The 21,801-nt window shown below is 53.5% G+C and overlaps 3 protein-coding genes across 7 annotated transcripts; all 3 read right to left on the bottom strand.

Moving 5' to 3' along the window:
- Positions 1 to 1,676: 1,676 nt before the first annotated feature.
- Positions 1,677 to 3,675, bottom strand: TRAPPC5 (trafficking protein particle complex subunit 5). 5 transcript variants are annotated; one of them, XM_077860104.1, is made up of 3 exons: positions 3,605 to 3,675; positions 2,572 to 2,629; positions 1,677 to 2,291 (listed from the first exon to the last, which is right to left on the bottom strand). In XM_077860104.1, the coding sequence occupies exon 3, from the start codon at positions 2,277 to 2,279 to the stop codon at positions 1,713 to 1,715; it is 567 nt and encodes a 188-aa protein (XP_077716230.1). In that variant the 5' UTR covers positions 2,280 to 2,291; positions 2,572 to 2,629; positions 3,605 to 3,675; the 3' UTR covers positions 1,677 to 1,712. The 5 variants fall into 5 exon arrangements, with proteins under 5 accessions (XP_077716230.1, XP_077716233.1, XP_077716231.1 ...); XM_077860107.1 differs by having other exon boundaries at positions 1,677 to 2,294; positions 3,605 to 3,648; XM_077860105.1 differs by lacking the exon at positions 2,572 to 2,629 and having other exon boundaries at positions 3,605 to 3,673.
- A 720-nt stretch (positions 3,676 to 4,395) lies between these two features.
- On the bottom strand, positions 4,396 to 7,078 carry MCEMP1 (mast cell expressed membrane protein 1). The gene is made up of 7 exons (XM_077860103.1): positions 6,921 to 7,078; positions 6,467 to 6,607; positions 5,792 to 5,920; positions 5,526 to 5,576; positions 5,288 to 5,434; positions 4,933 to 4,995; positions 4,396 to 4,832 (listed from the first exon to the last, which is right to left on the bottom strand). Coding segments are annotated over exons 1-7 (624 nt in total). The 5' UTR covers positions 7,012 to 7,078; the 3' UTR covers positions 4,396 to 4,830.
- A 5,809-nt stretch (positions 7,079 to 12,887) lies between these two features.
- On the bottom strand, positions 12,888 to 14,308 carry RETN (resistin). The gene is made up of 4 exons (XM_077860102.1): positions 14,150 to 14,308; positions 13,867 to 13,991; positions 13,421 to 13,498; positions 12,888 to 13,094 (listed from the first exon to the last, which is right to left on the bottom strand). Exons 2-4 carry the CDS (start codon positions 13,979 to 13,981, stop codon positions 12,958 to 12,960), a joined length of 330 nt encoding a protein of 109 aa, XP_077716228.1. The 5' UTR covers positions 13,982 to 13,991; positions 14,150 to 14,308; the 3' UTR covers positions 12,888 to 12,957.
- Positions 14,309 to 21,801: the final 7,493 nt, after the last annotated feature.

The following is a 21,801-nucleotide window of genomic DNA, read 5'->3' as shown; positions in this document are numbered from 1 at the left end:
CCTGTGTCTCTGCCTCTTTCTATCATAAATAAATAAATAAACAAATCTTAAAAAAAAAAAAAAATCTCCCTTCAAAAAGTCTGGCAGGATTTACTCTGGGGAGGAGAAGTGATCAGGAACACAGAGGGGGTGGTGGGCCAAAGGGAAAAGAAGGGTGGCCTTAAGTGTCAAATTTTACTTTTTAAACAAGAAACACACAAGAGCACCTGGCTGGCTCGGTCGGTAGAGCATGCCTGCCTGACTCTTGATCCTGATCAGGGTTGTGAGTTTTTTTTTTTTTTAATATTTTTTATTTTTATTTATTCATAGAGACAGAGAGAGAGAGAGAGAGAGGCAAAGACACAGGCAGAGGGAGAAGCCTGATGTGGGGGGATCCCTGGGTGGCGCAGTGGTTTGGCGCCTGCCTTTGGCCCAGGGCGCGATCCTGGAGACCCGGGATCGAATCCCACGTCAGGCTCCCGGTGCATGGAGCCTGCTTCTCCCTCTGCCTGTGTCTCTGCCTCTCTCTCTCTCTCTCTCTCTGTGACTATCATAAATAAATAAAAATTTAAAAAAAAAAAAAAAGTTTAAAAAAAAAAAAAAAAAAGAAGCCTGATGTGGGACTCGATCCTGGGTCTCCAGGATCACGCCCTGGGCTGAAGGAGGCGCTAAACTGCTGCACCACCAGGGCTGCGCAGGGTTGAGTTTTGTTCGTGAGCCCTCCCACCCCACCCCACCCCCGTGCCCACCCCCCTCGCCGGGGGAGCGGAGATTACTTAAAAATAAAATCCTTAAAAATAAAATAAAATCACAAACAAGGAACACAAATGTGCTCACATGGCATCAGTATTAACTTCAGACACCCAGATGATTCTGAAGTGAGCCCACCCATTTCCCCAGGTCTCTAGAGGCATAGTTACCCCAGTGCGGTCCCAGGAGCATCAGCAGTTCCTAGGAACTTGTTAGAAATGCAAATCTTCAGTCTGCCCAGATCTTCTGCAGAATCTGAAACTGGGGGGGCGGGGGGGTGTTGGTGTCCAGCCACCCCTGTTAGGACATTCTCAAAATAAGATACACAGGAATCCCCCGGGGATCTTGCTAGAATGCAGACTCTCGGTTGGCAGGCCTGGGGTGGGCCTGAGGGTCCGCGTTTTGAGAAGCTCGCAGGAGATGCTGATGCTGCCAGTCCCGGACCACACTTTGAGAAGCGTCTAGAACAGGGGTCAGCGACCACCCTCTGCCCGGTTTCTAGTCACACAGCCACACCCAATCCTTGACCTACTGCAGTCTACACCGCAGAGTAGCTGGACAGAGACTGCCAGGCATAAACTAGTCACTATCTGGCCCTTTACTGAAAAAGTATGCCAGCCTCTGGTCTAAAGGAGTCTCTTACTTAGTCTGATCCCTCCACCCCCATCCCCTCGTCTCCAGCCTGGCCTCCAATTGTGATTCCAGAGCAGATCAGCATTGTCCTTCTGCAGACTTACCCCCACACTGCCCCTGGCCTCCCCCAGCCCCATCTGTAAGCCGGGGCTGGTGGGACCCAGCCCACCCCCACCTCTCAGAGGTATTATAAACATGCTTGGATCCTGGCCTCCCTCACCAGCCTGAGGCAGGCACCTGGGTCAAGGCCATGAATGGATCTGTGAGCCCGCCCCCCTCCACACACACACACACAAGACACAAGACACATGTGGGAAGGGGGCTCTCTGCATTCTTTATCTCCCACAGGGTCAGCGGCCCTCCAGGGCTCGGTCCCGGGCTATGACGGCCTCCTCAAACTTGATCATGAGCGTGGTGCCCTTGTGCCAGTGTGCCGTGACCTTGGCGGGAAAGCCGCTGTGCGTGAGCACCGCCTCCACGATGCCCGCCGTGAAGCTGGCACAGTTGAGCGTGCTGTTCTCCTTGGGCACAGAGATGTAGGCGTTGATGAGGGGCTCCCGCTCGATGATGTAGAAGGTGCGCGCGTCATCGTTGGCCTGCTCCAGCTTGTCCGCCTCCTTGCCGAAGAGCGCCTTCCACACGGCGCCCTTGACGAACAGCAGAGCACCCAGCACCTTGGTCTCCCGCCGAGCACCCTTTTCGCGGGCCACCAGCGCATCCAGAACGCGGGCGCCCACCTGGCGGCCCAGGGCGGCCAGGCGCGCCTGCAGCTCGGCCACGGAGAAGACCCGGCTCTGGCAATGCTGCACCAGCTCGGAGAAAAGCAGCGCGAAGGCGCTCAGGCTCACCTCGGTGCGGGGCCGCACCAGCGCGCGCTCCAGCAGCGCCGACTTCCCGCGCGTGAAGCGCGCCTCCATGCTTCCGCCGCCCTGCTGGGACACAAGGAGACATGTGTGGTGGCGCGGGGGGGACACGAAGGAGCACTGCTCCCCCCACCCTCTTTTCCGTGCTCCGTGGCCGACCTCCACATAAAAAAAGAAAGGGGAAGGAGAGGGGGCATCTACCAGTACATAAAGCACGCCTCTTCCAGGGAAGTAAAATGGGGAAATTAGTAAGTTCACACCCTTGGCGAGGAGGGGGCTTGGGCTGGAGGGAAGAGGGGGGCCCCAAGAGGGAGATCAGAAGGGGGGGGACCGGAAGCCATCCAACCTTAGGGTTCCAGGTGGTTGCACCTACGTGAAAAGCACCCTCGCGCCCCCTCTGCCACCTGTGGGAGCAACGAGAGAACTAGTGCATGGGGGAGGAGGCATCAGACCTAGGGCACGGAGGGGACAAGGAGGGGGGGCCGTGAGAAGTCTCAGGCACTCTCCCCCCCCCACCCCGCAAGCCTCCAGCTGCCCCCGCGGACTTCCCGCAGGTGAAGGCAACAGCCGGGAGGGCTTGGGGCTTGGGGGGCAAACCAGGAGGAAAGGGCTCTGACAGCGCCCCTCTGGCACGCACGAAGCTCGCCTCCTGGAAGACGTGGACGGGCTTTCGTTCGTAAGGAAGCGTGGGGGGGGCGGGGGGCTCAGAGAAGGCGCCGGGAACCCGCCCACCTGCGTGCGCGGCGGCGGGAGACACGGCAGAGGCGGCCGGCGCGCCCCGGGGCGCGGGGGGGCCTGGAGGGGGCGCGCGGGGGGCCCGGAGGGGGCGCCAGCCTGCAGTCCCAGGCACCCAGCCCGTGGAGGGTGGGGTTGGAGACCCGCAAGGGGCCGCGGGAGAAACCCTGGGGGTGCAGGGGGCGCTGAGACGGTGCGCGGCGGGGCAGGGACCCCGAGGGCGCTGAGACAGCCCCGCCCCGCAGCCTCCGCCCGCGGGTGCGTGAAGCCGCCGTCACGGGGGGGCGGAGGAGCGGGATCCCCGTCCCCATGACGCAGGAAGCGGCCAGAGGCCGGAAGGGTCTGGGGCTACTGGGGCTGCCCCCAACGCGGCCCACGAGAGGGATGGGCCCACCGGGGCGGGGGCTCCAAGACGCGCCCGGGCGCGGCCGTCTACACCGGGAGGGCCCAGCGGAGACGCAGGGGGCGGTGCTGAGCCAGGCAGCGGAGGCCGGCAGGGGCCCGCCCTCCTCAAGGACCCCTGGCGAGGGCCGAAGGGGACCGACCCGGGATCCCCAGGCCCGCGGGAGGCGGGGGCGGGGCGGCCCCGGAGCGGACGAGGCGGGGCGCGGGCGGGGGGCGCGGGCGGGCGGGCGGGGGCTCACCGGGACTCTGCGGCCGTCGGCTCGGCCGAGCTGCTTTACGGCGCCGTAAACCGCCCTGAGTGCGCAGGCGCGGCGGCCGGCCGGGCCCGTGGGCGGGGCGCGCGCGCGCTGGCGGAGATTCCAGAAGCGGCCGCCTGGGGGCGCGCGTGTCCGGGGCGCCCGAGCGGGGTTTGGCTCCGCTCAGACGGCGCGGAGGGTCACCTGCTCGGGGCACGCGCTTGACGGTGGGCCCCCGCGTCTGTCTCCGCGGCCCCGGTGCTTGTCCTGGGGCACACCTACGCCGGGACACGTTCTCCTCCTAGAGACACGTGTCTTCTCGGGCGCGGCTTCTCTTAGGGGCCCAGGCATGCCCGTGTGCGCGCGTTCACCCGTCTTGGGGACACGCGCTTGCCCGTGGGCACATGTCCTCGGGAGGGACCTACATCCGTGAGCCGGGGGCTTAGGGCGCTCGTGGATACACGCTCAGAGGCACAGACACTCGGGAACACAGCTCCGCCCGTGGGCACATGTTGGGCGCCTACACGCGGGGAGACCTTGTGCACCTCCGGCCCCAAACCCGCCTGGGCACACATCTCCGCATGGAGACTCGGTGACTCGCTGGGTGCGCGTCCGGGGACACACAGGGACCCCCTGGCGGCCTTCATCCTGCACGCCCTCGTCCCCCAGGGTTCCTGGGATCATGTCCACGTGCTCACTGTGTGGCTTTCCCCGCGCCCCAACATTTGCCGGACCCTCCCCCGCCAGGTCCCCAAAGCCCCCAGATGCTCCCAGTTCCAGACCCAAAAGCCACATTCTTTTCCATCGGCCTTTATCTTCACAAATCACACAACGTGAGCGCGGGAACAAATGGACATACATGTGTACATGCTCCGAACCCCCTCCGTGACATCCTCAGTCGCTCGTTGGCAGACACCTGTTCACACCAACACAGGTAGTGACAGGGCACCCACAATTACAGTGACACGTGGGGTGCCCCCGCCACGGCTCTGCCGTGACACATTTACACACAACATACCACAGGACAGTCACACGCGTTCACGGTGCTACACATGCTGCCAACAACACGCTGACACACTTTCGTGGTCCCTGCTGACACAGCCACCCACTGTGTCACGCCTTAGGCTCACAACACACGTGGTGCACACACGTGGCCATCTTCACTGGGAGGCGCAGCCCCGTCCGCCAAGCTGCAGCCAGGGCTTCGATGTCCTCGCGTATGTTGAGGTCTCTGCGTGGGATGGAGACCCAGGTCAGGCCACTCCTTCCCCCAGGAGAGAAACTGGGGCCGAATCTGTGGCTCCCTCATCCCCCTCCCAGCCCCAACTTACATGGCTTTGGCTTCTCCAGCATCTTGGAGATTTCCTGTAACTTACTCTTGATATGGCTTATGTCTGGGAGCAGGAGGACAGGAGAAAGCTGGGGTGGGGTCTCACACAAGACCCCCACCTTTATCGGAAGCCCCCTCCCTGCCCGACTTCTACCCTGGGGTGCTGCAGAGCCCGTGTGCTTGGCGTTCCCAGCAGCATTTAAATGGGACTGACTGACTCAGAAGGTGACATCCATCATGCCTCTAAACCCTCCCGCACTGGGGGTTGGGGAGTGGGACCCCCCTAAAGTCCCCTCCCCCAATTCCCAGCACCCAACATGAGACAAATTCCACCCAACGAAGGTCAGCAAAGGCACCTGCTGTCAGCGTCTTCACCTTCTCACTCGCAAGCTGGGCATTTCTCCCGACCATGGAAATGTCCCGCTTGGCCTCCACCAGGAGCTGCCGGACGGTGCTCCAGCCCTGATTCTGCTGCTCCTGGCACTCTTGCACCGAGACGGACACTGGGGCATGCAGTGGGCGTAGCTGTATCACTGCTGATCTCCTTACCCCCACCCCGACCCCCTTGGGCCTCCCCCAGGTCCCGGCCCTCACCATTCCAGAGCTCCCTTTTCAGGGCCAGCAACTCCTGGGACATCTCCAGATCTGTTCAGGAGGAGGGGTGGGGGAGGCAGAAAAACCCTTGAGGAACCCCTGTTTCTGCAGTCCTGAGAACAAGGGTGGGGGAAGGGAGAGGAACGAGGGAGAAGGGAACCAGGGTGGAAACACTGGGCCTTCCCACCTCCTGAGGAACCCTCCACACGGCCCCAGCCCCCCACGGAAAAACAAAACAAAACAACAACAACAAAAACCTTACTCACTCTTCATGAGGACCAAGACTAAGAGAATGATGCAGGACAGGGCGAGGAGCATGTACAGGCTCATGATGACTCTGTGCAGACAACGGGGGAGCTGGCCAGAGTCTGAGGGCAGCCTAGACAGGGTTGGGACTGGGGTAGAGGCAGGACAGGTGACCTCCAGGGCCCAACACCACCACTCAGGCCATCACCACTGACTCTAACACCTTCAGAAGCTCTGTCGCCTGCACCCCCTCTTCCCAATCCTGTAGCCACTGTGACCACTAACACGCACCCTGGCCAGAGCCACCAGCAGCCGTCTCTAATGCTGTCATCATCACCCCCACCCTTACCATCCCCTTTCCCAGCACTCACAACGTCGGCAGTAGCTGTCACCAACACCCACCAACATCGGTGCCTAAGGTTGTCAGCATTGTCCCCAGCAACAGGTCTCACCAGCACCGTCATCGGCCCTGTCTAGGTGGTTCCTTCGTGATCTACTACATGGTCACCTCCTCACCATCACCATCACCCAAACCTTCACCAACACTTCCACCAACACCACCACCACCATCATCATCACCACCTGCGAAGCTAACCACCTGCCCCCCTGCCCCCGGCTGTAACACACGTGCCACCAAGCCCCACACCACTGACCCCGGCCTCCACGTGGTGATCCTTGTTCCCATGATGCCCTACCGTGGGCCCCTCCCAAGGCCGTGTGATGTGTCCTGGCAGGTGGCTGCTTGCTCTGATTCTTGGGTGGTAAATGGCTGCCCTTTGGCTGGTCCTGGTTTCTGAAGGCCAAGGTGATATTCTCATAGTCAGGGTTATCTGCACCTGTGGGTGGGTCAGTGAGAGTGGAAACCTGCCTGGAGCTCTGGGGCAGGGGTGGGGGTGCGAAGGGCGCTCAGAGATCCTGGCTCACTGAACCCCTGCACACAACAGATTTCTGGGGATAAAAGATAAGGAATGGGGAAAATAAGATCTGCTGCTTGGTTAGGTGGAGAGGGTGTGTGGGAGCATTTGGGGGATACACATGCACACATATATTTTGGGGTAGGAGCCCTGTGACCCCACTTTCAGCCCCTTACCTCTCCCATCCCAATCTCGCCCTCCCGACCCCCACCCCCATCACCCCGGGGTACCTAACCTTCCTTATCAGCTGGGACCCTCTGTTTCTTGTCTTTGAAGGCTGCCTGCATCTCGACCTTCTGATTCGTGTAGATTTCCTCAGACTCCATGGTTCCCAGTGGGCCAGTTTACCCACACACATCCCCACCCACCGGAAGGTGTCATGGCAGATGAGGAAATCTCTGGGTTGGGGGAAGGGGGAAGAGAGGTCAGCCTCCTCTTTTCAGGGACCCAGGACCCTCCGACCCTGGGGCATCCTCACCACCCCCCTCCCAGATCAAGAGGGTCTTAGGAGGCCAGAGGTCTCACGGAGGGCCAAGCAGAGAAGCCCATGGACCCAGAGACAGGAACCAGCATGGCCAGGAACGAGCAATAGGAGTGTTAGCTAATGCTATGGCGGTCATCATGTTGCAATATGCAAGTGCATCAGATGAACACCTGTACATCCCAAACTTACACAATGTTATAAGTCAGTTATACTCAATATAAATAAATTTTTAAAATCTTCAGGGATGGTCAAGAACTTTAAAGGAAGCTGTGTATGTGTCTACCCAAATGAACCTCGTCCCCTTCCCCTCTCAGGAGAGAACCTGTGACACCTGGGAGTCTCACCTTTTAGGTTTGGGGTATCTGGGCTTGGAGGCAGGATTTCCAGGCCTCCCACATCTTCCTCCCCCACTCTCTGCCCCAGTCCCACCCCTCAGCTCCACTCCAAGAAGTTCTACTTCCCTAAAGCCTCATGGGGGAAAGGAACGGATGTGAGGCAAGGGGATCAACCACCGGAGGTCCACCCACATCTGGGACTGAGGCCAGACCCACACCTTGCCCTAACCCTGGACATGGTGTCCCCTCTCCCCGGGGCCCCAGACGGAGAAACACTTGGAAATGCTCACTCTCATCCGCTTGCCTGCTCACCTAACCACACTCACAGACACTCCCGAGAACCGTTACACACCTGCTCACATGTTCCCGTGTCTTGCTCGTTGGCAGCCTTCTACATGTGTTTACCCCAGAGAAATATCCAGAGTCAGGCATTTGCATGTCTGCACTCTGTCTAGGTGTCTTAGAGCTCTCTCTGTGTCTGTGACCTTGAAAACTGGAGCTAAAACTGAGACGTTGGTAGGAAATTTTTAAGTTTAGCAGAGTGCCTTCTGATAGAAGTATATGTAGACCACATCTTTAAAAATTTCTAGCAGCCACATTAAAAAGACAAAAAAAAAAAAAAAAAGAGAGAGAGAGAGAGACAGGCTAAATTAATTTTAATGATGTATTTTTTTAACATAATATACTCAAAATGTTATCACTTCAGCATGTAGATGACACTTAAAAATTTTTGGTACTAAATCTCCAAAATCAAACGTGTATTTGCACTTATGGGACATTTCAAGCGTTTGATGGCTGCAATACTGGACAGCACTGGTCTAGACGATTACAGTTCTCTTCCTTTGGAAAAAATAAGTAAAATATAATTAAAACACTTTCTATGTGGGAGAAGTCAGTATGTTTTAGCTTTTTATTTTTTATTTATTTTTTTAAAGATTTATTTTTTATTTATTCATTCATGATAACATAGAGAGAGAGAGGCAGAGACACAACAGGAGGCGGGAGAAGCAGGCTCCATGCTGGAGCCTGACGTGGGACTCGATCCCACGACTCTAGGATGGCGCCCTGAGCCAAAGGCAGGCGCTAAACTGCTGAGCCACCCAGGGATCCCCTGTTTTAGCTTTTTAACTATGTGATTAAGTTTGAGATAACTTTGGATGGTCCCCCAAGGTTTGGTGAAGATAATGTTGTTTTCTTTTATTTTTTTTTTAAGATTTTATTTATTTATTCATGAGGGATACAGAGAGAGAAAGAGGCAGAGACGTAGGCAGAGGGAGAAGCAGGCTCCCTCCAGGGAGCCTGATGAAGGATTTGATTCCAGAACTCCGAGATCACCTCCTGAGCCAAAGGCAGACGCTCAACCACTGAGCCACCCAGGTGCCCAATGCTCTGTTTTCTAAACTATTGCCAATCTTGTCTTGACTGACTTTCACAGTGATCAGATGGCAGCTCCTCTCTCTCTGATCTTAGAAGTCCGCAATTGAGAGATTGGACCGTGACGCAGCAGTCACAGAGAAGATGGACCAATGGGCAGCTGGCTCCACCTGTGATGGACAGGTGCAGGGGGTGGGGCGCGGAATTGCACATTTCTGTAGGTCGGTTGAAATTAAGACCAAGGACCATCCAGCCCTCTGGACAAAATAGCAGTTGTGAAACTAAGTGAGCAATCGCAGTGTCCTGAGAGGGCTCTGTGAGGTTTCCTGACCAGCCCTTGCCATGGGGTAACACTCTCAATTTTCTTTTAAGAAAGAATGTGTGGGGGCCCCTGGATGGCTCAGTGGTTGAGTGTCTGCCTTTGGCTCAGATGGTGATCCCAGAGTCCTGGGATGGAGTCCCGCATGGGGCTTCCTGCAGGGAGCTTGCCGATGTCTCTGCCTCTGTGTCTCTTTTGCTCGTTCCTGGCCATGCTGGTTCCTGTCTCTGGGTCCATGGGCTTCTCTGCTTGGCCCTCCGTGAGACCTCTGGCCTCCTAAGACCCTCTTGATCTGGGAGGGGGGTGGTGAGGATGCCCCAGGGTCGGAGGGTCCTGGGTCCCTGAAAAGAGGAGACTGAATAAATAAAATTTTTTAAGGGAAAGAAAGAAGAAAGAGAGAAAGAGAAGAAAGAGAAGAAAGGAAAGGAAAGGAAAGGAAAGGAAAGGAAAGGAAAGGAAAGGAAAGGAAAGGAAAGGAAAGGAAGAAAAGAAAAGAGAAGAAAAGAAAGGAAGGAAGGAAGGAAGGAAAGAAAGAAAGAAAGAAAGAAAGAAAGAAAGAAAGAAAGAAAGAAAGAAAGAAAGAAAGAAAAAGAAAAGAAAAGAAAGAAAGAAAGAAAGAAAGAAAGAAAGAAAGAAAATGTGCCTCAAGTCCAGCTAACTATAAACCAGGGATTGGTTTAGAGTGGGCCATGATCTTGGCCCAGCCAATCAGAACCCAAGATTTGGCACAGGGGTGGGCAAATAGCCAGATTCAGCCAATGAAACTCAAGCCTGGGACTTTTGTGGCATTACACAGGATAAAAAGGCATTTCTGCCCCCCCCCCCCCAAGCCGGGAAGATGTAAGGCTGGAGCTGTGATGGGGGAGACCCCACCTGAGAGAGAAGCCAGCACTGAGGAAAGCAGACCTGAGAGAGAGTCAGATCCAGGAGTCATCACCTGAGACCTAGATCCCCCCATACCTGAATCTGTTGTTCTAACCCTGGGCCTCTCGGGGCACTTGGGTGGTTCAGCTGGTTAAGCGTCTGACTCTTGCTTTCAGCTCTGGTCCTTGTTCAGGGTCGTGAGATTGAGCCCTGCATTGGAGTCTGCTTGTGATTCTCTTCCTCTCTCTCTGCCACACCCTCTCTCTATAAAATAAATAAATAAATCTTTAGCCCTGGGCCTCTCAGTAACATATTCAGAAACTTCCTTTTTTTTTTTAAGATTTTATTTTTAAGTAATCTCTACACTGAACACGAGGCTCAAACTCACAACTCTGAGAACAAAAATTGTATGCTTCACCGACTGAGCCAGCCAGGCGCCCCCAGAAACTTCCTTTTACTTTTGCTCAAGCTAGCTTGAGGTGGGGTTTGCGGCACTTGCAACTAGAAGAGTCTTGGCTACCTCAGGGGGGCTGAACAGTTGGCAAGTGAGAGAATGGGGGCTTACGAAGGGGCTTGTTATCCGAGTGTGCACTCTGGGACAGGAGACTGCTGGAATTGAGGGCTCTGAAGAGGACCTTCTTGGGGTCCAAACACAGGGAGACAATTGAGTGGGACTTGGAGATGAAGAGGCATTCAGATCAGGGTCTGGGGGCAAAGGAGTGCAACCCCCTCACCTCGTCCACATCAGTGAGGGACCGGGACAGGCAAGGTTCTAGACTCACCCTCTTGGCTCCTTCCTCAACACAGTTCTATCTGGATGGTCCCACCCCCACCCTATGGCCACAATGGGGTTAGGAGGGAGGATTTAGGAGGGGTATCTCTGAATTGGGGTTTGGGTAGGCTCCAGGGGCAAGAGGAGAGTCTGTGATCTCAGCTCATGGCTACCAGGATGAGACGGGGCCGTGCCATCACACGGGGGGCAGAGGTGGGAGCATAACATGGGAGGGGAGGGATGGGCAGAAGAAAGTCTTGGGCACCACCTGCCACCGCCTTCCTCCCTCCCGGAGACTCCAAAACACCCTGAAAACCAGGATCTCACCCCATCACCCATTCTCCAGTCCATGCAGTATGCTGCTGGGGACTGGGACATTTGACTCTGGGGTCCCTTTCAAGATTGGGCACCGAGTGTCCTGAAATCTGTGTCCGCATCTCTCAAGGGCTAGATTTTAAGACCCCTGGGTTAGGATCCCTAGGCAACTGGACCCTGCATCACCTGGATCTGTGTGCCCCCAGGAAGCTAGGTAGGGGTTGCAGATGACTCATCGTCCAGATCAGAATTCAGACTGGGACCAATATCATCCAGGCTGAGATGGGGACTTGATGTTGGAAGCAAGAGACTCTGTGTCTATGTGTCCACGTTCCTCTTGCCATGGCCACGCCTGTGTGCACCAGGGGTGCCTTCTTGTGCCTATGTATGTGTCTGTGGGCATGGTGGGTCTCTGTGTGACCATAGTAACCGGGTTGTGTACTGTGTGTGCACATGGCCATGTGTCACTGTGTGCGTACATGCAGTGTGTGCCCCTGGATGGTGTATCCACGTGTGTATGTGGTTATTTATTTAACAGACACTTCCTGTGCGCCTATGTGGCATGCTCTCTTCTGAGTGCCAAGAATACACCCAAGAGCAAACAAGTACCCTGCCCTGCGTTTTCACATTCAAGTGTTCAGGAGGACGGCGTGGCTCTGTGTACTGCAGGTTGTAACTAACTATTCGAAACTGCGCTGCGCGTGTGAAAACGTGAACTTGTGGTTCGTAGCCTCAGGTAAGAATTCTTAGCGGGCTCCTGTGAAGATTGCTTCCTGTCCACCACCCAGCTTTGCCTGTGCCTTGCAGGCTGCTGCTCCATGAAGTTGGGGCTCGGGGCTCTGGGCTGAGAGATGACTCAGGGATCCACCTTGACCCTGGGGCTACTGGGGGCTTGGAGCCCTGGAGTGTGTGTGTGTGTGGGGGGTTGTCCCTGTTCCAACCAGACCCAGACCCTGAATGAAGCCTCATTGTAGGGGCTGGGGCAGAATGACCCAGTGACTTCCCAGAAAGCGAGACAACCGAGGGTGATCGTCAAGGCGGGCTCAAAGGTAACACTCACTTCCCCTCCTGAAGGAGGTCATGATCCCTGAGTGTGTCCGTAGAGGAAGTTGAGGCCTTGTTCAAGGAGGTGGGGGTGGGGGTACCGCATGGGAGGGGAGGGATGGGCCGAAGAAAGTCAGGGCTCCCCCTCCTCTGCCCTATCACCCCTTCCTCCAGCGTCTATGTGCCCCACTTTTTTCGGAGACGGCAGCTCAGTCCCCCACACCCCATAAAATACAGACAGCGGGGGGCCTGGGTGGCTCAGTGGTTGAGCATCTGCCTTTGGCTCAGAGCGTGGTCCTGGGGTCCCAGGATCCAGTCCTGCATCGGGCTCCCCAAAGGGACCCGGCCTCTCCCTCTGCTTGTGTCTCTGCCTCTGTCTCTCATGAAGAAATATTTTTAAAAGATTTTATTTATTTACTCATGAGAGACACAGGCAGAGGGAGAAGCAGGCTCCGTGCAGGGAGCCTGACATGGGACTCGATCCCGGGACTCCAGGATCACGCCCCGGCCTGCAGGCGGCGCTAAACCGCTGAGCCACCCAGGGATTCCCCCAAATAAATAAAATATTTGAAAAAAAAAAAAAAAAGAAAAAGAAAAAAAAAAAAAGAGCGCCCAGACCCTCACCATTTTCTATGTTCTCAGTGTTTATTTCCAGCCCGCCCCTCGCAGGCCCCGCCCCCGATGCCTCGCCCCGCCCCTCTGCGGTCTGACCCCGCCCCTCCGGGCCTGGCCACGCCCCCCAGCCCGCCCCGCGCTCCCGGGACGTCAGGCGGTGGCCTGCAAGCGGCAGCAGCGCGCCGCGGTCCAGTCCATGCCCGCGCACTGGCAGTGGCATGTGGTCTCGACACGCACGTCCCAGGAGCCGCAGGCGGAGCCACAAGCGCAGGCGGTGACGGCGAAGCCTGCGGGCGGGAGCGGAGGGAGTCTGGCCCCCCAGCAGGAGGCTACGGGCCGGGAGGTGGGGGGCGGGGGAGGGGGGCGGAGCTGGGAGCTCCTACACCCTGGAATGGGAGTTGGATTGCGTGCGCCAGGGAAGCTGGGGGTTGGGGACCTGGACCCCTGTGTGCTAAGGAAATGCGGTCCCGGAGCTGGGACGGGGGGAAGGCTGGGGCTGCAGACCAGGACTCTGGGGAAGTTGACTCGAGAAATAGAGGCTGGACTTAGGGGAAGGGGTTACTGGGTATTGGGAACCTAAGTGAGAGCCTGGAAAAGGAACTTCTGTACTCACCTGCCGGGCAGGTGGCCAGGTCCCCCCTGGAGGTGACGCTCTGGCAGCTCAGGCCAAAGTTCCTTATTGTCTCCAGAACTGCGGGAGGGAGGAAGGAGGGAAGCCGGGGAAGCCGTGATACCAAGAAACCCCTCCCCCCTTCTCGTGGCCCTGGCCCTTGTGGTTTGGAGTTAGGCAGGGGGGCCAGAAAACTTTTCTGAGGAAGGCCCAGGTGGTCCAGGCTCTGGTGGACAGCCATGAGGTGGGGAGCTCACCACCAACTCCCAGGTTCTGTCTTGACTTGGGTGTTTTAGAGGAAGGAGGACTGGGAGCTTCTGCCAAAGGTGGAGCTGGTTGGGGGCTGGGGTTGGGTTGGGCTCTGGATGGGGTTGGCTTGATGGTTGCTGCATGTCAGGGGTTAGGGGGCCTCGGAGGCCCCGGCTGACATTGGAAGCGAGGGTCCTCACTTAAGGAGCTGGTGTCATCCTGGATCTTCTCTTGGATGGCCTCATCCACTGGACACAGAGACTTGCCACACGCCAGCAGCCCCAGGACAGGGAGGAGGAGGGGAAGAGCCTTCATCCTGCTGGTGCTGCAAGAGGGAATGAAGACACCCCCAGCTGGGTCAGTCCCTTCTCATGGAGAGGGTCAGGCCTACTGAGCGGGTGGGCTCTGGAATCATGAGTCCCTGTGGGGGACATGGGCCCCTGGGGCTGGGGTTCTGGGCTGAGCAGAGTAGCTGTCACTTACCCTCTGGATGGACTCAGCAAGCCAAACTTTGGACACTGGTATTATGCCCCAACCACATCTCCCTCTTTAAGGCTTCTGGATGTGGAGCTTCCTGTATTGGCTCAGGGTCTTGGCCCCCTGGCCCTCCCATCCCACATCCGGGCCAAGAGGAAGCCCCCAGGGCACACTATGGGCCCCCAGGGTGGGAAGCTCTGTCCCCCCCACCCCACCCTCACCACCACAACCACAGTTTCCCCATTCAAGAGTCCACCCATCTCACATCTGGACTGGGACTGGTCCAGGAGGTAGTGCCTGGGGGATGATTCCAGAAGCCCTTGTCTTAGGGACAGGCAAGGAACCAGGAGTTTGCATGCAGGGGCAGGGAATGCAAGCACAACCAAAATAACCCGAATGTGAGAACCGCATACCATGTTCATACCAAGATGCCTATCAACAATAGAATGGATAAAATCATGGTTGTTGCATGTTTTTTTTTTTTTTCTTTGAAAGGAAAAATCTGCAACAGACGGTGACAAACTTGCAGCCCATGGGACAAATCTGGCCCACTGTCTATTTCTGTGCAACCCTAAGAATGGTTTTTACATCTTTTGTTTTTCTGCTTCTTCTTTTTAAGACACACAGATTTTTAAAATTGTGGCAAAATACATTTCACATTAAATTTATCATTTTAACCATTTTTAAGTGGACAGTCCTGTGACATTAAGCACTCTCATATGGTTAGACAACCATCCCCACTACCCATCTCCAGAACTTTCTCATCTTTCCAAGCTGAAACTCTGTCCCCACAAAACACTAACTCCCCGTCCCCCTCCCTGGGTCCCACCATCTACTTTCTGTGTTTTATGAATTTGTCTGTTCACACCTCAAGTAAGTGGAATCACACAATGCTTATCCTTTTATGTCTCTGCTTTCACTCAGGGTAACGTTTTCAAGATTCATCCGTGCTCTGGCATGGGTCAGAACTTCATCCCTTTTTATGGCTAATATTCCACTGTAGGGACACACCACTATTTTGTTTATCCATTCATCTGTTAGCTGTCCCCTGCTCTGTTGTTGCTACTTCTTGTGAATGATGCCCCCGTAAACCTTGGAACGTGTGAGCATCTCTGAATCCCTGCTTTCGGTTCCCTCGGGTACATATCCGGGAGCGGGAATGCTGGATCATATGGCAATTCTGTGTTTAACTTGTCAAGGAACTGCCAAAAAGTTCTAGCATTTTTAAATCATTGGGGAAAAAAACATTTTAACACTTAGTGACATATGAAAAGTACATGAAATTGAAATCTCAGTGCCCATAAATAAAGTGTTCTTGGAACATAGCCATGCCCACTTTTTTACAGATGGTCCAAGGCTGCTTTCGTAGGTCAGTGCCAGAGTGGAGAAGTTGTGACAGAGACGGTATGGATGGCAGAGATGAACCCAGCTACTATCTGGCCCTTTACAGAAAAAAAATATTTTTGCCCACCCCTGGTCAATAGTAATGAGTGTGAATGAGAGATCCAGTGGATCAATTGCAGCTACAAGCAACAGTCTGGATGATTCTCGCCAACATAACTGTGAGCAAAAGCATCCAGACACAGAGAAGAACACAAATCCATTTATTAAAAAGGACCAAGGCAGGGCACCCTGGTGGCTCAGTCGATTGAGTGTCTGACTCGTTTTTTTGTTTTGTTTTGTTTTGTTTTTTAAGGTTTTATTTATTTATTTGACAGAGAGAGAGAAAGTACAAGCAGGGGGAGCAGCAGAGGGAGAGGGTGAGGGAGAAGCAAGCTCCCCGCTGAGCAGGAAGCCCAACTTGGGGCTCGATCCCAGGACCCTGAGATCATGACCTGAGCCGAAGGCAGACGCTTAAGTGACTGAGCCACCAGGTGCCCCTGAGTGTCCAACTCTAGATTTTGGCTCGGGTCCTGGGATCAAACCCCAGATGGAGTTCCCTGCTCAGCAGTTCCCTTCTCCCCCTGCCCCTCCCCCTGGCTCATGTGTTCTCTCTCAAATGAATAAACAAAATATTTTTCTTTAAAAATTAAAAATATGGGACACCTGGGTGGCTCAGCGGTTGATCATCTGCCTTTAGCTCAGGGTTTGTTCCCAGAGTCCTGGGATCGAGTCCTGCATCGGGCTCCCTGCATGGAGCCTGCTTCTCCCTCTGCCTGTCTCTGCCTCTTCCCTCTGGGTCTCTCATGAATAAATAGAATCTTAAAAGAATAAAATTAAAAATAAATAAATACAACCGTGTGTATATAGGGCCAACGTGTAGGCAATATTTATTGAGCACCTACTATGTGCCAGATACGATGCTACACATGGTGCATGTAGTGGGGAGCAAGGGGACCCCCCCACCCCGCCTCACACACTTTGCCTTGCCTGTCGGAGGAAGACAGACACCAAGAGAAGGCTCATTAGCCTCTACCTCCACCAGTCATCTGTGCCTCAAAGAAGAGGAACCCAGTTCTGGGAGAGCTTCTGGCATAAGAATGTGGCCCCCAGTGGAAGAATCCAGGGAGGCTTTGTGCAGGAAGAGACGACTGAGTGGAAGGAGGAGGGTGAGCAGGAGAAGCAGTCACACAGGGCATTCTGGGTGAAAGGAACTGCATGTCCCAAGGCCCTGGGGAAGGACAGAGTGCACCAGCTTTGAGGAACCGAAAGAAAACCAGAGGGCAGGAAAGCAGAGAGCCAGGTTGGGGTAAACACATTTCACAGCTCCCTTCCTTGAAGATGCCCAGACACAGCTCGGGCACAAGGGAGCTCGGGACGCAGCAAGAGTCATTTTTTTGAGAGCTCTGATCTTACAAACCCTTTTATCTCAGAACTTTACAGATAAAAGCTTTGGAGGGGCACAGAAGTGGGCAGCTCTGACTACAGGGTGGATGAAAAGCAGGGGGAATGTGTGCAACCCCTGGGATTCTCTGGGGCTTTAGTTTGAAAGCCTTGGTTAAGTAGCAGGAAACGGCCACTTGTCCTTTAATTGTCTTTTAAGAATATAAAAATATTGGGACGCCTGGGTGGCTCAGCGGTTGAGCAGCTGCCCTTGGCTCAGGTCCTGATCCCGGGGTCCTGGGATTGAGTCCCACATCAGGCTCCCCACAGGGAGCCTGCTTCTCCCTCTGCCTGTGTCTCTGCCTCTCTCTGTGTGTCTCTCAGGAATAAATAAATAAAATATTTTAAAAAGAAGAAAGAAAAGAAAAATATTTTGGGGCCCCTGGGTGGCTCATTCAGAAGAGCATGCCACTTTTGATCTCAGGGTCATGAGTTCAAGCCACACCCTGGTGTAGAGATGACTTTTTTTTTTAATATTTTATTTATTTATTCATGAGACACACACACAGAGAGAGGCAGAGATAAAGAGAGAGGGAGAAGCTCCATGCAGGGAGTCCGATGTGGGACTCGATCCCGGGACTCCAGGATCACGCCCTGAGCGAAAGGCATGTGCTCAACTTCTGAGCCACCCCGGCGTCCCTAGAGATGACTTAAAAAAATAATAATAAACTTTAAAAAGTATTTTCATTCCCCCTGATTTCTATCAGTGACACTGGGTTCTTGTGGCCTCAAGTTTGCTTCAAATGCTATCAAAGTTTCAGAGCTGGGTCCTTAAAGCGTATGATAGGGCAGTCACATATTTTATTTTATTTTATTTTATTTTATTTTATTTTATTTTATTTTATTTTATTTTATTTTATTTTATTTATTTTATTTTATTTTATTTTATTATTTTTAGTCACTTATTTTAACATCACTTTTATTGAGGTATGATTTTGATGCATCTTTTTTAAATTTTTTTTATTTTCATGCATCTAAAGTGTTCAGTTGAATGCATTTTGACAAACGTATGTGCTGACATGCTGCATGGATGTTTTGTCCTTCCCAAGTATTGTCATTTTTGTTGTTTTGTTTTTGTTTTGATTTTTAGAGACTGAGAGAGAGAGCATGCATACGGGGAGGGAGGAGGGTCAGAGGGAGAGGGAGAGAGAGAGTCTTAAGCAGGCTCCATGGCCAGCACAGAGCCTGATGTGGGGCCCAGTCTCAGGACCCTGAGATCATGACCTGAGCCAACATCAAGAGTTGTCCGCTCAGCCGGCGGCTGAGCCACCCACGTGCCCCTCCAAGTTTTAAAAAATAAGCTGTCATTTACATAAAATTAAAATTCGCCCTTTTTACTGAGTTCTATGAGTTTTGACAAATGCTTAGAACTGTGTGATCATCACCACCAAATACTTATAACTTAAATGATAGCTGAGGGATTAAAAGGAGTTTGCCCAAAGATCTTAAGGAAATCTGTGTCCCGAACCCACAGAGAGAGAGAAAGGATTTTCTCTGCTCCTGTTTTCCTGCGGGGCCCAGCACACGTTGTGAATAGTCACAAGCGTTCTCAGATAGTCGCCTCTGTTACTGCGCATCTGTCCTTGAAGGGTGACTTTGAACAAACAGGGCTTGGGAAGCTGCCCTCCAGGAGCAACCTGAGTTTCTGGTGGCTTGCCTCGCTAGATAACAACTCGCTGTCCTGGTGACGGGGCCGAGATGACAGGTGGCTCTGCCAAATCAGAATGCAACCATTGGCACTTGCTTCCTGTGCCACATGAATGACAGCAAATAAAAGCTAAAGTCTTGGAACGCTGCCCGGTGTCTTTAGCAAAAGCTGGGAAGCCTGGCTTCATTTATAAACCCTCCTGACCTGCGGGGGGGTGGGGGGGTGGATCTGCCTGGCAAAAGGGGAGCCTGACCAGCTAGCTGCCAGCCACACCGGTAGGGAGAGGACAGGCTGTGGCTCTGGCAAGACCCGATGGGGCCAGGTTGTGCCTTGGCACAAGGAACAGCGAGAGCCTAGAGGTTGGGTGGTAAAGACCATGGAGATTTCCAGTGTTAACCACCGGAGTTTCGCCTTTGCAGAGACCCATTCTCACCCTCTCGGTGTCCCTGGGTTCCATGGGCCTCTGGACTCCCTACAGAATATCTTTCTGGGGGCTCCCCAGGGTGTGGGGATGATCGTATCTACAGTTTGGTGAGCAATGCACACATATGACCACCACCCAGTCAGGTAGATATGATTTTTATCTCTGCAAAAGGAGCTGTTGAGGCCCAGAGAGGCCAAGTGACTTGCCTGGGGTCACACAGCGAGTTGGTGGAGGAGTTGGGATTTGAACCTCTCTGGTCTGGCTCAGAACCTGCACCTTTCAGCCCCAAGAAGCGTGTGTGTCTGGTGTGTGTGTGTGGCGGGGGGTGCTCCCTGGATGACCACAGTGCTTTATTTTAAAAATAAAAAGAAAGGGGGCACCTGTGTGGCTCAGTAGTTGAGCATTTGCCTTTGGCTCAGGGCATGATCCTGGGGTCCTGGGATGGAGTCCTGCCTCAGGCTTTCCCCATAGAGAGCCTGCTTCTCCCTCTGCCTATGTTTCTCCCTCTCTCTGTGTCTCTCATGAATAAACAAATATAATCTTTTTTTAAAAGGCCCTATTTAAAAAGGAATTCAAAGAATAAAGAGTTAATAAATGTTCCCTGATATTCCTACTCATAGGGAGTGGCTATAAGGTAACCTGCACCACCCACTCAACTGAGGAACTGTGAATAAAAGGGGAGTTTGGGGAGGTGGCATCTGGCTTCCTGGGGTAAAACTGAGCCTCCCCCACACCCGGGCCTCCACCACAGGCCGCAGCGCTCTCTGCACACTGTCTCCCCGATTCCCCAAGCAACGGCTGTGCAGTTTCACAGATGGGAAAATGAGGCTGGGTGAGGTTGACTCACTTTCAAAGGGGAGATTTCACTCAGATTTGTCCCATGCCAAAGGCTTCATCATGGGGTGAGCGATATGGGAAACAAAGGCAGAAGAAGAATTATTGAATTTCCTCACTACCTACAGCCCATTGACAAGTCCTTGGAAGAAGCAGGGTGACCTTGCTCTAGGGACTCAACTGCCTCCATGTTAATACTTGGCTAAGGGCAAAAGTCTATCTTAGCCTGACTCCCAGGATCCTGTAGGTCTACTTTGACATATAAATATTCCTTTAGAATTCTCCTTTATCTCTACCAGCCAAGATACATATCGCCAATCATCCCCCGAGCACATGGCCCACTGATATACATCTGAAGGGTCTCATGACTCAGGTTTTATTAGATGGTAACAAATGACCTTTCCCAACAATAGGTGGCCCCTCAAGGTCCTGGAAACCTTGCTTCAGAAATTCCTCAGAGACTTATGGTCTCCCTAATCCCCTCCCAATTTGAGAGTATATAATGGGCCACTCATGACCCCAGTGCAGCTCTTTCTGCCCATGGGTCCTGTCCCCATGCTTTAATAAAATCACCTTTTTGCACCAAAGACATCTCAAGAATTCTTTCTCGGCCATTGACCTTGAACCCTAATGTCTTTTCCTACATCAGAGACCAATACATGGACCAGGGTGGAGATGCATGGAGGGATGCATGGAGGGCAAACTATGGGGGGGTAGGAAGAGTTTTGTTGAAATCCCTTCAACCCAGCCTAGCTTTCTTAGATTCCACATATCAATCTTAAAAAACAAAACAAAACAAAAACAAAAACAAAAAGAAACTTGGAGCACCTGGCCAGCTCATTTGGAAGAGCATGCAACTCTTCATCTCAGGGTCATGAGTTCACACCCCACATTGGGTGTAGACATTACTTACATAAATAAAGAGGGTGCCTGGGTGGCTCAGTCAGTTAAGTGTCTGCCTTGGGCTCAGGTCATGATCCCAGGGTCCTGGGATTGAGTCTTGCCTCAGGCTCCCTGCTCTGCAGGGAGTTTCTTTCTCCCTCTGCCCCTCCCCCAACTCGTTCTCTCTCTCTCTCTCTCTCTCTCTCTCTCTCTCTCTCCCTTTCTATCCCTTAAATAAATAAATAAAAATTTAAAAAACAAACTTAAAAAAAAAAAAAACAACAAAAAACTGGGGCACCTGGGTGGCTCAGTTGAGTGTCTGACTCTTAGTTTCCACCCAGGTCCTAATCTCAGGGTCCTGGGATCGAACCCCATGTTGGTTCTACACTCAGCTCAGAGTCTGTTTGAGACTCTTTCTCCCTCTCGCTCGGTGCCTCCCCCCTGCCCGCTCTCTCTCTAAAATAAATAAATAATGGGATCCCTGAGTGGCTCAGCAGTTGAGCATCTGCCTTCGGCTCAGGGGGTGACCCTGGGGTTCTGGGATCGAGTCCCACATCGGGCTCCCTGCATGGAAGCTGCTTCTCCCTCTGCCTGTGTCTCTGCCTCTCTCTCTCTCTCTCTCTCTCTGTGTGTGTGTGTCTCTCATGAATAAATAAAATCTTTAAAAAAAATCTTTTATATAAACAAAGAAAACCGCAAAACTTCACAGAAACAGAGCAGATCAGTGGGGGTGGAGAAATAGGTGAAGGTTGTCAAAAGTTCCAATCTCCGGTAGTTAACACTACTGTATTGTACATTTGAAAGTTGCTTAGGGACGCCTGGGTGGCTCAGTGGTTGAGCAACTGCCTTCAACTCAGGTCAGGATCCTGGGGTCCTGGAATCGAGTCCCACATCGGGCACCCCGCAGGGAGCCTGCTTCTCCCTCTGCCTGTGTCTCTGCCCTCTCTGTGTGTCTCTCATGAATAATTTATTTATGATAGTCACACACACACAGAGAGAGAGGGAGAGACACAGGCAGAGGGAGAAGCAGGCTCCATGCAGGGAGCT

The sequence above is a fragment of the Canis aureus genome, chromosome 19, assembly GCF_053574225.1.
Source record: "Canis aureus isolate CA01 chromosome 19, VMU_Caureus_v.1.0, whole genome shotgun sequence".
Lineage (NCBI taxonomy): Eukaryota > Metazoa > Chordata > Mammalia > Carnivora > Canidae > Canis > Canis aureus.
This window is presented reverse-complemented; position numbering and strand designations above follow the sequence as displayed.

Excerpts from the sequence above, each read along its gene's own strand:
- TRAPPC5 (XM_077860104.1), bottom strand. The coding sequence starts at position 2,279 with ATGGAGGCGCGCTTCACGCGCGGGAAGTCGGCGCTGCTGGAGCGCGCG.
- MCEMP1 (XM_077860103.1), bottom strand. The coding sequence starts at position 7,011 with ATGGAGTCTGAGGAAATCTACACGAATCAGAAGGTCGAGATGCAGGCA. Across the intron at positions 6,608-6,920 it reads GGTCCCAGCTGATAAGGAAG|GTGCAGATAACCCTGACTAT; the intron begins GTTAGGTACCCC and ends ACCCACCCACAG. Across the intron at positions 5,435-5,525 it reads GAAAAGGGAGCTCTGGAATG|TGTCCGTCTCGGTGCAAGAG; the intron begins GTGAGGGCCGGG and ends TGCATGCCCCAG.
- RETN (XM_077860102.1), bottom strand. The coding sequence starts at position 13,981 with ATGAAGGCTCTTCCCCTCCTCCTCCCTGTCCTGGGGCTGCTGGCGTGT. Across the intron at positions 13,499-13,866 it reads GGATGACACCAGCTCCTTAA|TTCTGGAGACAATAAGGAAC; the intron begins GTGAGGACCCTC and ends TCCCTCCCGCAG. Across the intron at positions 13,095-13,420 it reads CCTGGCCACCTGCCCGGCAG|GCTTCGCCGTCACCGCCTGC; the intron begins GTGAGTACAGAA and ends TCCCGCCCGCAG.